Genomic DNA, 14,838 nt, shown 5'->3' on the forward strand with positions numbered 1-14,838 from the left:
CCGGGGAAATACGATAAAGCAAATTTGCCTGTGAACGCTTTATATACTAGGGGCGTGTAACAATACATCGATATGGATCGATGCGTTAATCAAACGTCTAACAATACGATGCCACAAGTAAAATCTGATATGAGGTACCTTTATTTTAACACTCTCCACATCCTCGCGTAACGTCCGTCCGTCTATACGCATTTCCGCCAAAGCGCACATTTTCGTTTCCTCACAAGGGGGTAATCCATCGACCGGAAGTTGAAGCCGGCCGGGTGCCGCCATGTTGTAGCAGAACTTCACTTGCGTTAGCATTTCCATTGACTCCCATTCATTTTGGCGTCACTTTGACAGCGAATAACTTTACATCTGAGGCGTTTAAAGACTCCATTTGTCCATTATTTATTTCTGTAAAAATAGGCTAACGATTGCGTCATAACCACTCGACTCTCTGTCGCGCAGTACAGAAATTACCGTACAGACAGGAGGAGAAGCTCGAAGGCAATCGGGGGACGTCCCGTCAAGGGAGAAGCCCATAGATAATGAGTCCATAAAAGCAACGGAATACTTACTCCTGCTCACTCACGCCAAAGAACTCTTTGCTCAAGTTCCCCGTCTCTGCAAGATTAACGTTGGCAATTTTCACGCACAGCTACTAGAAGATTAACGTCTGTCAGACAGGTTGCTCACGTCATCAAGCTTAGTTTGAGTCGGTTTGAGTCTGCGCGTCAGGAACGGAAGTGCTCAAAAATCGCTAAAAATGGGCTTCAACTGTCTCAACTGAGTTCCAATGAGATGGCTTTGTCCATTTCTTATACTGTCTATGTTTCCTCACCATACTGTCTGCCGGTGTGTCTTTGTAACGTTAATCTCTTAATCTGACATAGACGCTTGACAAGATTGACTGAACCCTAAACACATTGTCACAAAAGCTAGTGATTTGAACAGGGGCGTCGGAGCTCGTGTCGAGCATAAATGGGCGTGTCAGATGAAGCCCCGATTCGAGGCTTGTGTTGTTATGGTGCGTTCTATTATTTATCTTTGTCGGAGTTCCGAATAGGAAGACAGACGTTGCCTATCAACACGCACCAACCCTTTCCTCGGATTTCCCGGCTCGGAAGTCGGACAACCGTGAGGACACCCAGCAAGAATTCCGATACGGAATGCAAGATGGCTGCGCCCTGTGTGACTTGTAAGTATGAATTGTTTACATAATTTTAACCACTCGTATTACTGCAATACCTTACTGCGTCCGTATCTGCCTGTGGGTATGGGAATCAGTCTTGTTGTGAGTGCAATATTGAATGAAGCCTTGTTTCAAATGGGTGTTACTAACGTGGCTAGCGTTGCTAACAGAAGATACACTAAAACATGAAATAAAGTGAAAATTTTAGAAGTTCAAATGGCTGCGTTTTCAAAGAGCCTGGTACTCGGCTAGTGCTACCATAGCAACAGCTTTCCGGGTGGCGTCCATGTTTTTTTCTCCGACTCGGACACTCGGACGCGCAAAACGTATCAAAACGCTTGATTAGCATAGAAATCACGTGACCAATGACAAACGAAGCATCGCTTTCTGTCCAATACACGGGTTTCTTGTATACAAACAATACCGGATGAGCGCGCATCCAGGAGGCAAAAAACCGCTATCTGTTATGCCGAGTTCTGTAAAAGAACATTGTAATTAACGTAGATTTCGCATTGTTTGTAATTTCTTGTTGACTCAATAATAAACTGTTGAAATAAAATTTCAGAGTTGGATCTGTTTGTTTGTGTTTCATATTAATAACATTATGTAAAACGTCCAACTGTTTACGAATCAAAATCCGGACATACTGTGATGCATGTATCATGTTATCATGTTAGACTAAGTTAGTAATGTAATAACCTCTATAGAGCCCGAATTTCCTTTTATATAAGTTAACCTTGTTTACATTACTTTACGACCTGCAACATATCATGACTGCACACATATAACGTTACTTTACTGTAAATCAAAGATTTGACGATGGATTATGTGGGAAGCCTTAGTACCTCCGACCGTGGCGATTATATTAAAAAACTTACTCTCATCAATGGTGAGATCTTGCCGGATACCTATTCCCTATGCAATACCTGACGATCTTTGGATTGTGGATGACAAGAAGTGGCCAGCAATTGTATGGCCTGATATATATATATAATTATCTAATTCAGACACCAAGTGTGTATATAAGAGAAATGATTAGAGCATACAAATCCCTCGATGCATACAACTACGTGCTATGTGGTCATGTGCAGCTCGTCAAATACTTTTCTGCACCGGATTTTTGCGTGTTGAGGTCAGATGTGCTCCCTAGTCAAAGGCAAGGCATTAAAGCCAAGCCTTATGATGCCTGGGTGGGTGTATGTCAATAAGGGCCTTGGTTACATCCTTACGGCATTTTGACTAGCGACAACAACACCACTATGCTACTAGCCTAAACCCTTTACTCCGGTACGAAGACCGGGGGTCTTTTGCCTCCTGGTTGCGTGCGCAAGCAGTGATGACGTCGCCGAGAAATCCATGTATCACGTGATTGGACATAACGCGTACGTTTTCATTCAGACTTATTCAATTACATTTTTAAATACCCATTCGTAAAATTAATATAAAGAATACAAATTATTTCAGGAAAATAAAGTATTTGCCATATGCAATTCATATACAGTCGTGCTCAGAATTAATGGTACCCCTGGTAAATATGATCAAAACTGGCTGTAAAAAATAACTCTGCATCGTTTATCATTTTGATCTTTCATTCAAAAAAGTTGCCAAAAATCGAACCTTAAATTGAAGTAAAAGAATTGAAAGCGGGGGGGGGGGGGGGGGGGGGGGGAATCACATTATGAAATAAATGTTTTTCTCCAAAACACGACAGAGAGCGTCCTATGCAAAATGTATTCCTAATTAACATGTCAGAGTTCATTTCTTTGTGCTTAAAAAATGTCAGCAAGGGCACAGCACAAACAAGCATGTTCATTATGCTCAATTAGGCTTTGCTGATTAAATTATCCTGTGAACATAACGCCTCAACCCTCCACAACACGCACAACGAATAACCTGTAACTATGTGCTAGCTCTAAGTTAAAAAGAATAGACATATAAACGTAGCAATACTCTTAGAAAGACATCAGATATGAATGATGCTTTTGACTACCTTTGGAAAAGCATGATGGGAAAATAATATCCTCAGGGCTGTTCTCAGATCAAGCAATTCAGACACTCACCCACAAACCCAGAGACAGCACAGCTGTAACGCTCTTTTATCTCCCACTCCCATTAACGTGTACAACGAGACATTCAGTTATGAGCAATAACTATCATTATGTAGATGGGAAGTTTGCATTAGAGCTCCGTCTGCCTCAGATCGCAACGAGAGTTGTGATGACACAAAACTTTGAATTAATTCCTAATGACATGCAAATGGGGCTTCAGAAAAAAATTCAGTAAATCTACAACATAATTGCACAAATTAACTTGTTTGTAAATAAAACATACACTACCGTTCAAAAGTTTGGGGGCGGTACGATTTTAAATACTTTTAAAAGAATTCTCTTCTGCTAACCATGGCTGCGCTTATTTGATTAAAAATACAACAAAAATCAGTTATAGTATTAAATATTATTCCAGTGTAAATCAGCTGTTTTCTGTGTGAATATATAGTAAAGTGTAATTTATTCCTGTGATCAAAGCTGAATTTTCAGCATCACCAGTGTCAGTGTCTTCAGTGTCAAATGATCCTTCACAAATCAGTATAATATGAGGATTTGATGCTCAAGAAACATTTATTATTATTATCAATGTTGAAACAGTTGTTGGTCTGTCAGTTGTACAGTTTTTTTTTGTTTTTTTTTAGGATTCTTTGATGAATAGGAAGTTCAAAAGAACAGCATTTGTTTGAAATAGAATCTTTTGTAACATTATAAATGTCTTTACTGTCACTTTCGATCAAATTAAGTATTGATTTCTTTCCTCCAAAAAATAAAAATAAAATTCTCACTGACCCCAAACTTTTGAGAGGTAGTGTAAATTTACATTTAAATTTCTTAATATATATATATATATTTACTTATATTAATCAAAATAAGCATATGTTGCAAATGCTCTAATGATAACTATCTTCAGAACATAAGGTGGTCAATTAATTTGCTGCTTTTATACAGTAGTTTAAATCTAATTAATTGATGTGTAAAACACTAGTTCCAATGTATGGGTCACTCATTATAAAATACTGCATGCAACAAACTGTATTCTGCACAATTCTTTATTACTTTTCAAAAAGCATTAATGCATTGGTGTTTTCACAGGTGATGAGGCTCGGGGAGGTTCCCTTTAGAAACACACACAAGCAGTATAATGTAAAGTTCTGCAGATCTAAGTGTTTTTGTCTGTTGCTGCTGAAGTGAATTTCCCTCATCCAACAAACACCCACCCACCACTCATAAATACACTCCCTAAAACACACACGCACGGTTCCAGTTGCAGAAACACAAAGCTTTATTGTTCAAGTCCGAGTTAGTCAGAACCCACACAGTCCTGTTAAGGCTTGCATGCAGCTGAAAACACCACCATGAACATGAGTCGGGTGTTTATGTGTGCTACTGGGCGACTGAACATAATATTTCAAAAAATAACAACATCTTTAAACATTTCAGGAACAAAAGGCAGAAGGCAGAGAGATTTGAAAATGGGGACTTCATTGTTAATGCAAAATTTACAAAAGTTTTGAGAAAAAAGATTTAATACCCTTAAGGTGATTCTGCCCTACTAGCAATAAATAAAAAATGCAAAAACAACGACACAGGTTTTGCACAATTGGTCGGCCAAACAGATTGGATGAGTCAATGTTGCTGCATTGGACTGGTGGGGTGGGGATGCTCAAACAAACAGAGCAATGTTTTGAAAATGCCATGGGATATTTGGTGTTAGCTATTTGTGATGAAACATTAGCAATGAGAAATATTAATGTTTGGTACAAGGGTGTGGTGTTTTGTTTATACTTGTTAAAGTGCTGCTTTTAAAAACCACAGTCTCTCTGGACTGTAATGTATGTGTTTGAGAGCTGGTGAGGGTATCAAAATGTGAAACTAACACTGCTAAATAAAAAACTCAGAAGAGAACTGACAACCATATTTAGCTGTAAAAAGGGATACAGATAGTAACATGTATAAAAATATATCTTTATAAATCCATAATCTACATTCAGATTAACTCTGGCCATTTCTGTCATTACTCATGTAGAATTATTCCTAAATATTTTCCATCATTCTGGATCAGAGCTAGCTTTTTAAACTTTTTGATGTCAAGTACCCCCAAATATGCTGTTTTGCTGTGTTTTCTTTGATGAATACAAAGTTCAAAAGTACAGCATTTATTTGAAACAAAATTTTCTGCAACCATGTAAAAGTCTTTACTGTGTCTTGATCAATTTAAACAAATTTTTACACAATTTTCTCTAAACTCTTCTGTGGCCCCACTTTCACCCTCTCTGGATCACCCTGATCGCTTTAGAAAGCTTCCAGAAAAAGCAGGATTCTTGTTGTTACAAAAATCAAAAAAGATACTGATCAAACAGAAATTGAGGGCATATGTCCATAACAAGAAATGAAAGATCTTTTATTAGAACTGACTTAACTACTAAAAAGAGATTTAGCGCTGCATGATAAATGTGAGCAGCAAAACTAGACATATTACCAGCAAAAACAACATCCTTCCAAAAGAAAAAAAAAATAGAGAAAGAATAAAAGTCCTTGTGAGAAAACGCATTGTGCTGGTTAATTGTCCTTTGCTGAACACTCAAGTGCTTGTGAGTTTGCTCGAGTGAACTGAAACTTTCATTACCCTTGAGCCAACCTCTGCTAACCCCCCACAGTGACTGCACACACACACACACACCGGGACACATTTACAACTTTTTGCTATTCTCTCTGCCTCATCACCCATTCCATCTCATTCACACTAGAGGCTCTGTTCTAAAGTCACTAGATGCTCTGCATTCACTACTTACATTCGGGTCAGTGCACATGTACAGGTGCAAGAAATCTTTTTAGATGTCCTGAGAGCAGATTGTAGCAGCTAACTAGCCTCTGTTTTTTTCAAGGAGATCAGCATTTGGACTACACTTTTAACATGTCAATGAACAACTGAGGTTAATAGCACACATAATCTGCTGTTAGCAAGCTATGTTTGAGAATAGTGCATTGAATATGTCTGTGAAAGAATAACAAACACTTCAGAGCGGTGTAATTAACTTTTGTTGAAAGGTAATTAGCTAAGCTATGAAGAAAAGGACCTCATACCGAGTACCATTATTGCAGCCCTGGAGAGAAAGACAGAGAAAGGCAGAGAAGGATGGAAAGAGAGCCAGGGAGGAATTGAAAACAAAAGCACCGCTGGAGGCCTGAAAAGCATTGTGAGCATGTGAAACACATAAGACCCTTAGAGCACAATAGACAACTACTGGAAACCTCTGTGACTTTCACCAAGAAACTCTCTCTTTCACAGCTGTATTCATTGAGGTCAAGCGGTGCACTTTTAAATGGGATTTAGTCTGGTTAAAGTTGAGGCATACTTTTAAATTCCTCTTCTTTTGTGGCAAATGTAACAACAACTTCATACCACTTGGAGCGTGATTGTTCATTCATAAAGTGTAATATTAGTTTTTGTTAATGTACACATGGTGGTGCGTCTGGGAACAACCGTCAGGCGCTGCAAGCATACCTACCCAGAAGGACCCCCTCTATCCTTTTCTTCATAGCTCTTTTCACCCTTTCTTGGGAACTCATTCAAGGATGAATAAAGCCTGACTCAAGCTATCCATTCACTTATCCGCCATGCTGAAAGAAGGGAAGGAAAACTGCAGAGCCTAGCATTCAAACAAACTCATTCATTCCAAACGACTGTCTTCCCCAACATGTATTCATTTTTCTGTTTTCTCTCATTAATTTCACATTCTCATAGCCTATATTATTTCACATTATCTGACTATTTAGTGCTGCTTTCAGTTTTTTGGACTCTCTTTCTTTGCTCAAAGAATCTTCCTTCAAACGGCCTTCTCCCCCTACAGCAGTCACTCCTGAGAGACGTGAAGGTCAATGGAAGTTCCACTAGCTGCCTCTGCAGGGCTCGTTTTTGTGTGTATGAGTTTGTGTGTGTGGGAGACTGTTGCTTTTGGCATTATGATGGATGATGAACTTAGAACCAGGCTGTGTATTAGAAACAGGCTGTGCATCAGTGCTATGGTCAGTTAACTTGATGCCAGGAGGCCTAATTCTGTCTTAGTGTGTGTGTGTGTATGTGTGTGAGACAGAGAGGGTTTCATATTCAACTTAGCCAAGTTAAGGAAAATGAAAAATACCCGATGAGCTCACGCTGTCTTCCATCATCTCACTGTCTCATACACGCACGTATCAGTCACACCCACCGGCTCCGTCCAAACAGGCTCAGGTTTGTGAGAATGAAGTCTTGTTAGGCGAAAGATTTACAGAAAAGGAGAGAGGGATGGAAAATATGCAGGAAGGATGTCCAATTCTAATGACATCCAGATGGAGCAACCACAACTATCTGTTACTAAAGGACAACTCTTAAAGTAAACACTTGACATTTTATAAATTCTAAAATTCTTACTTTATTCTTCCAGGCTGGCAAGTATAAATTAATAACATGACCTTTCTAGGAAAAAGTTTAATGTCTGGTTAAAATGAAAATTTTCATAGCCAGTAAACAATCCAATATAGACTCAATGGACACCAAAATAAATGGACTTCTGGAAATAGAGCCTAGTTAAAAATGACATGAACTACTGGCAACACTTTAGCCTATGAAGCGACGCAATGGGATCACAGCAGAGAGTGTGATACTAGCTGAACCTGATATTTACTATAGTCGCTCGAACACCTTTACAAAGATTTGCCATATTCTTTACTTGTGAGAATCAGACATGCTGGCATGTTAACTTTCTATTGAGAAGTGGGCAGAAAAAGAGATCTGAAAACTGCAACAATCACTAAATGTGATTCTCTCAGGCGGTTTGTGACCAAATGTAATAAAACTCTTAAAAACTGTCATTGCTAATTAAACTATTCAAGTTTGTGTGTGAACATGAATTTCCACCTTGTGACCTCTCACTTCGCTCCACCAAATTTAGCAACAAACTATTAATTTAGTTGTATTGGTAGCAAGAGAAACACACCCAGCTCTTCACTCCTATTAATAAAGTCTTTTCTGACACAGCACTGCAGATGGCCAGCGCACTCTATAAATAATGCTTTATCTGGGCCACGAGTCGAGAGACACACTTTATGTGTACAAGAGATGCATATCACTAAAACTCAAGCACATGACGCTACCTGCCGGTGAAGGTACAAGTAAGAGAAAAACCATTACAGGGTACACGCAGACATAAGATGCTCAATGTGATGGGTCTGGGCTGCCAAGATGTAGCTTTATATTGCTGCCATGGTATAAAAGATTGATAATCCAGGTCCAAAGGCATGGCCCAAGCTCTGAGGTGGTCTACAGCCCACGGACAGCTCTGGATTCAATGTTATGATAAGATATCATAACTATATCACTCCCTATGAGACTTCACAGTGAGAATTTGACCTTTGCAACCGGTAAAAAAAAATCTCCAGTAGTGCATTGCAATTCAAGAAGCTAACAGATTTCCTTCAAGAAACAGACACTCAGACTTCAGACTTGAACTTGATTTTTAAATGAGATCTCAGCACAGATTCAAATATTGCAAGGAGACATTTAATATGGTTCAAAATGATCGTTAGCCTAAATAAAGGCTTTTTTCATGACTGTCATGCTCACTAATGAGAAAAAAAAGGCTATGGTAAAAAGTATAACCCCTAAGAAGAAATTGAGGGCAGAGAGAGAGAAAAGGAAAGGAGCCAAAGGGAGGGGGTGACAGAGACAGGCGGAATACAAACCTAAATGCAACCCTTTGGATGAACTACTTAAGACTTGTGGGGGCCCTGCATTCTCACCATCTCTTCTTTTCTCAGAGAGTCCCTCTGTGCAGTATCAGAGCGGTTTATCCTAAACCATCTAAAGCAGATGGGCGATATAATACTTTTAATAAATATGAATAACTATAATTCAAAACCATGCTTGTTTAGTAAAGGACTTTCTTCACTTTTTGCCAAGAGAGCCAGTAACAATCCCTTGACCCCTTAAAACAACTGTATCTTAACCCAAATTTGTGTTCTGGAGGAAGATATGATGCTCAATTTATCTATAATCAGTGGCGGCTGGTCGGTTTTAAAATAGAGGCGGCACACAAAACTTTAGCGGTCTGATTTTTAAATATGGCTCTTTTTTAAAAAAAAAAAAGGAATATTTATACGACAGACATTATGACAATATAAATATAAGTTCACTCACCTAGCCTATCACTTGAAGCAAAATCCATTCTTCTGTCCTTTTAAATGTCCGTGTTAAAAGAGCACGTTTGGCTGTTTAGTGAAGCTGATTGCTGTAGCCTATATCCAAGTTGGCATGGGGTCTTCCTTCATTTTTAATTTTTAGCTGCTGTTTGAATGGTAGTTTAGTAAATTTGTTTGCGATCAAATATTCAATATATCTGCTCTCCATAGTTACAGGGGTAACAGTTCAAACTAATATCACGTAATTTAAGCTTGATGAAACATTAAATCGTACTTCACAATTTTGGGTAGGCTAGCCCTCCCTTCCCTCCCCTGACGAGCCACCACTGTCTATAATAGCTTTCAAGTATTAGGGAAAAAACTGAAAGTCTTTGTGAGGGTTGACTGTTTTTATCAACCAACTTGAACTTGACTGTGTGTTTTGGCATTTATAAGTGTCTGAACACGTTTACCATTCACTCAGCCTCAGGATCTGTATCTGTATCTGTATATGGGGCATGAAGGTAATGGTTATCACAAGCTACACAAGGCTGATTCACATATAAGATTATGTAATGTTGTACCCTTGGCCTACTTTGTTATTTTTCTCCATCAATAGAAATGAAAGATCGCTATTATACAAAACACACACACATACACAACCACAACACTCAAGGTACACATGTGAGAAACATTAGACTGTAATGGTTTTGTTTTTTTGTCCAAAACTCACATGTAGTTCCCATCCTGGGCCTGTAAAGTAGGCTACAAACTAGGTCACAGAGTTCTGTTTCTGAATTTTGAATACTTTATTAAAAACAAGAACATTAAACCACTTCTCCTATGGTGTAACACCATTTACACAGCAGTTAGTTCCAATTTGATTGGCCAAGAGGCATGAGTGCTGATGTACATCATGCTGCCTTCTAGTGCACTTGGAAATCCCACTTCCAATTTGAGCATTCACTGTTTTGTCAGATGCATTCAAGAATATTTTTATTTTTATATTACAAAAAAGTGACATTTATTTTTATATTAATTGCACTTATTTAAGGGTAGTATTTAACAAAAACGTTGTGAAAAAGCAATCCATGCAATGCGAGTGATTAAAGTCGGCATGAAAAAGAAATTGAGACCATCTGTGAGGTATCCAGGAGGAATGGATTCTAAAACAAGAAGAAATTTAGGGCAGGACTGGATTGTTGTCGATTTCTATTTACAGCGATCATGTGTGAATGATAGATTTTTGGAGGAGTGGATTTATGGATTGTCAATCTTGATTTTGTGGTGACTTTAACATTTGTTGTCTAAAAATTCATAGAAAGCACCTTGATATTACAGAAATGCAGCACTGAAAAAAAAAAATGTAAGTAAATTAGCAAAATTATTAATTAGCCTACCATCCACAGCAAAAACAAGGTTCAAGCGTCTGCATTATTACTGTTTCTCTTAGCGGAAATGAAAAACCTGGAGTGGAGCCGGAGCAGAGTGATAACAATCCTTTAAAAGTGAAGAGGAATTTGCTGCAGCTCCACTAATACTCGCAGACACGTCAAATGTTTTGGTTTCGTTCGTAGCAAATTCGCATAGAGAAAAATATACGACCTGTAAAGTAAATTTACCCGCATTACCTTTTTATTAAGTGGAACTGTTTTATAAAAGGGCTATCACACCAGCTGATTTTGCTGTTGTTCTACAAATCGTGCCGATATTCAGTACAGCATCTCTTTTTACCTGTTCAATATTGGTTAGATATAATCTCTATTCGAGAATGCGTATCTGAGACACAGACAAAGGCAGGAGCTCAAGTCGGATAAGTCGGAACATGGAAACACCTAGGAATTTATGACTTGAGGAAGAGTAATTACTGCAATCTACTTTCCTCTTAAATGTGTACAAGAATAATAGTTTCGGCTACTACAGTCTGTCGAATCCTCACGTGTTTCATGTTTTAAATAACCTAGCTTGCGCAGTGTGAAACGACACAGTAGAAGGCGAAAACCCTATAGCTTTTCTAGTGATGAACAGGTTATAGCCTATATGTCAACGAAAACAATCCCGCTCCACTTAACAGAAACTGAAAGATTTTCCCACTCATTTTCTTTCAGCAAGAAGCGAATTCACATACCACTTGAAAACAGCTGCTGATAAACATCGCCTCTAGCATAAAAACAGCACATCACAACAGCACAGAAAAAGCACATGCTAAACCCCAATATTAGCTTATTTATTGTAACGCATCGCGATTATTATAGGCTACATAAAAAGAATCAATAGCACCCGCCAAATATTTAGAAAAACTAAAAGTGCCAATGAGTGTGAAAAGAAAAGAATATGCACAGCTCATTATACGCTTTTAGCCTATATAAAATGCACAAGTAGCCTATAATTTTCATTTTGATGAAAATGCATTCTGTTTTCTCATAATGCCATTGTTTAAAAGTCCTATATAACAAAGTTAGGCTAAAGCCTACATGAGAAAAATAGACATATCCGGTATGCAACTTATCGTTTTAGGTCATGGCGTGAATAGGGGTTACCTGATTCCACATTCCTATCGCCATAAACTCCTGTCATAAATAAAAAATTATTGGCTACTCGAGTCCACGAACACTCACCTTCCGACGTTAATTCTCCTCGGGTGATCTGGAAAACACTTCCCAAAGTGTGTAAAACTAGAGCAATTCCCACAAACACATCGAGCGTGCTTGAACCCGCCATATCAGATATCCACTGAGGCTGGTGTCCTCAGTTTTTTTTTTGCTCTGTCGCCGCCAAAGAAAATGTAAAATAATGACAAACAGCGTGTGGTGGTCAGTCCCTGAGCATTCCGCGCTCCAGCACTGTGTGTGTGTGTGTCGCGCGCGCTGCTGAAGCTATGCCTCGCCGCTCCTGTGATGCGAGGGCCCGCGACGCGCTTCCGATAACGCGTTTCCTTGAGACTCCAGTTCAGACCCAAACGAATCCTAGCAAGCAGAGTTCAAGATAATCTAGAAAAAAATACCAGTCTAGCTCGCCTCTTATCACTGCATTCACCACGAAACCAGGAGGTGTAGATGGCGTCACACATGTGCCACCAAGAGTGTTCCGACTCTGATGGGGGCTTCACAGACATGAAGTGGATTTGGAATTAGACGGTTCACTGATTCTTAAGACATGAGACAACAAAACATGTCACACAAATTGATCTGCCTTTAGTGTTTTTTATTTTATTTTTAATAGCAACAGTTCCACTTTAAAATAAGGAAGAGATGATCACTTCTATTTTAACACAAATACACAATTTCATTAGCTTTAAAATATATATATTTTTATTTAACTTTATTTAATAAAATAAAATATAAATATATATTAAATAAAATATAAACATTATAATATAGGCTACCGTAACAAAAAGTTAATTTAAAAAAATGGTTTCACAGATGACCCTACTTTTTGTCAACATCGTTAGACATGATTCATTTTGAAATTCAGTAATAATCAAACCAGAACAAATTTACAGTGCATGTAAATAAAGACTTAACTTGTCTTTTCTATAAATAACTGAGACTTGAAAAGAGAAAGCCCACAATTATATAAACTAATAGGCCTATTAATGTATGTAAAATAATACATAAAACACTGTAAAATGTATACAAATATCAGTTTTGTAGTATCTTTAACCCAAGTGTCAAGAAGTGATTTACATAATTACTAACTTAAGTTATATGCATGAGAATTATGGAACCTAACCCTACCCATAACTTTTCCCTAAAATCAGAGGGTAATGAAAGGTGAATGACACTGATGTTTAAGTACTTAACCCTGGTTCTAAGCCTAAACTTGACATAAACTGTAAACTTGTCCCTCAAATCTGATTGGTTGATTGGAAAGTTGATCCAGGCTCAACAACGATGTTGATCCAGGAACATGTGGTACTTGGTGAAATCACGTTCACCGACAGTCAATGGAGGGGGTGAACAGGGGAGGCTGGCCAATAGAGGGCGCCATCACAGATTATGCTGCCATGGCAAATCGCGCTAGCTATACTGCCGTTCTCTATGGAGGGATTATTGGGTCAGATTGAAAACTAAAAGTCTAAAACTAAAAGTCTTAAACGAAAACCAAAAGTCTAAGTTTGAAACTAAAAGTCTAAGTCGAAAACTAAAAGTCTAAGTCAAAAATGAATTTGGTATTTAGGATTGGGCATTTGGTATTTAGGATTTGGCATTTGGTATTTAGGATAGGGCATTTCGTATTTAGGATTGGGCATTTGGTCATTTAGCCATTTAGGATTTAGGATTGGGCATTTAGGATTGGGCATTTAATCATTTAGGATTGGGCATTTGAGGATTGAGGATTGAGGAGTGTATGCAAATAAGGAGGCGTGGCCCAAATACTGGAGGCTGGGTTTTATATGGCTTGTGCAGATGCACCTTATGGACAGCAGAGGGAGCTCCAGTGCTAAGGAGCACACTGTAATGAAACCAAACAGAGCGAGTGAGCAGCTCTGGAGCGAGGACTGTACTTTATAATGTGATAACTTCAACTTAATGACAGCGTTGTATAGGGGTACTGGAACGGTACATGTATTCCTATTGAACCGAAACGGTAGCCTACGGGCGTCACGGTTCGGTGCACGAATTTACACGGAGAATACACGGTATAAAAATAAACAAAACTCTAAATAGCGATCCATTTCGCTCTATTCGCGTTTGGTGTGAACGCAGCATAATAAACAGGCTGCGACGTCAAGGTTGCAATGTTGAGTGTGCTGCAAAGTTCAAACTGCAAAGTGTGTATATTTGTGTACACTCGCAATAAAATACAACATTGTGCTTTTGTCACACGCTAAAGTCTTGTCAAACTGTAACCTACAACTGTCACCTAACCAAAATCTCTCTCTCTCTCTCTCTCTCTCTCTCTCTCTCTCTCTCTCTCTCTCTCTCTCTCTCTCTCTCTCTCCAATCTTGATATCGCAGACTGTTTATTATGCTGCGTTCACACCAAACGCGAATAGAGCGAAATGTATCGCTATTTACAGTTTTATTTATTTTTATACCGTGTATTCTCCGTGTAAATTCGTGCACCGAACCGTGACGCCCGTAGGCTACCGTTTCGGTTCAATAGGAATACATGTACCGTTCCAGTACCCCTATACAACGCTGTCATTAAGTTGAAGTTATCACATTATAAAGTACAGTCCTCGCTCCAGACCTGCTCACTCGCTCTGTTTGGTTTCATTACAGTGTGCTCCTTAGCACTGGAGCTCCCTCTGCTGTCCATAAGGTGCATCTGCACCAGCCATTTAAAACCCAGCCTCCAGTATTTGGACCACGCCTCCTTATTTGCATACACTCCTCAATCCTCAATCCTCAAATGCCCAATCCTAAATGGCTAAATGATTAAATGCCCAATCCTAAATCCCTAAATGCCCAATCCTAAATCCTAAATGGCTAAATGACCAAATGCCCAATCCTA

General features: G+C 38.7%; 1 protein-coding gene across 2 annotated transcripts in view; it reads right to left on the minus strand.

Moving 5' to 3' along the window:
• Positions 1–12,368, minus strand: part of plxdc2b (plexin domain containing 2b) — a 94,378-nt gene extending 82,010 nt beyond the window's left edge. Inside the window, exon 1 of one of the 2 annotated variants that reach the window (XM_056248433.1) lies at positions 11,997–12,368. In XM_056248433.1, coding sequence (XP_056104408.1) covers positions 11,997–12,099 — 103 coding nt within the window. In that variant the 5' untranslated portion in view covers positions 12,100–12,368. The remainder of the gene's footprint in view (positions 1–11,996) is intronic. The other variant, XM_056248432.1, reaches the window with a different exon arrangement.
• Between the last annotated feature and the right edge of the window lie 2,470 nt (positions 12,369–14,838).

This window comes from Rhinichthys klamathensis, unplaced genomic scaffold (genome assembly GCF_029890125.1).
Source record: "Rhinichthys klamathensis goyatoka isolate OS25496 unplaced genomic scaffold, OSU_Roscu_1.1 h1tg000055l_1, whole genome shotgun sequence".
Taxonomy (NCBI): domain Eukaryota; kingdom Metazoa; phylum Chordata; class Actinopteri; order Cypriniformes; family Leuciscidae; genus Rhinichthys; species Rhinichthys klamathensis.